Here is a 402-nt window from a genome sequence, read left to right as displayed (position 1 = left end):
ATATTTTTTATAATTAATTAATTATAATTAATAAACTGAGAACTTTTGCCTCGATATTTCCTTGCCCAGGATTTTAAACCCCCCGTGTTCTCTTCCCTGGGAGGCTCATCCTGCATTTGGGACTGTGGCAGTTTCAGGAGCCCTGGAAATAAATCTGCTGATGGGATGCTGCTGGCCCAGGGCCACTGAATTGTGCCTTGTGCTTTTGTTCTCCCAGGTCATGAGTGTTTTGCTGCTGATTGAGTATTCCCTGGAGGTGTCCAATGGGAAGGGCTTCTGCAGAGACCTGGCCAAGGATTACTACAGGATCGGTGGGTCCCTGGGGTGCTGGGGGCAGCTGGGGGGGCTTGGGGGGAGCCCAAGGTCCTGCACTGGTCCCTCTTCCTTCTTCAGCAGAGAAAA

The 402-nt window shown here is 50.5% G+C and overlaps 1 protein-coding gene across 1 annotated transcript in view; it reads left to right on the top strand.

Annotated features, from left to right (window-relative positions):
- Positions 1 to 215: 215 nt before the first annotated feature.
- Positions 216 to 402, top strand: part of LAPTM5 (lysosomal protein transmembrane 5) — a 12616-nt gene continuing 12429 nt past the window's right edge. The window contains exon 1 of the mRNA XM_027909806.1: positions 216 to 311. Within this exon, the coding sequence (XP_027765607.1) occupies positions 221 to 311 (91 nt within the window). The 5' untranslated portion in view covers positions 216 to 220. The remainder of the gene's footprint in view (positions 312 to 402) is intronic.

The sequence above is a fragment of the Empidonax traillii genome, unplaced genomic scaffold, assembly GCF_003031625.1.
Source record: "Empidonax traillii isolate 1590-97213 ecotype Southwest subspecies unplaced genomic scaffold, ASM303162v1 scaffold2438:size46038, whole genome shotgun sequence".
In the NCBI taxonomy this organism is placed as follows: Eukaryota; Metazoa; Chordata; class Aves; order Passeriformes; family Tyrannidae; genus Empidonax; species Empidonax traillii.
This window is presented reverse-complemented; position numbering and strand designations above follow the sequence as displayed.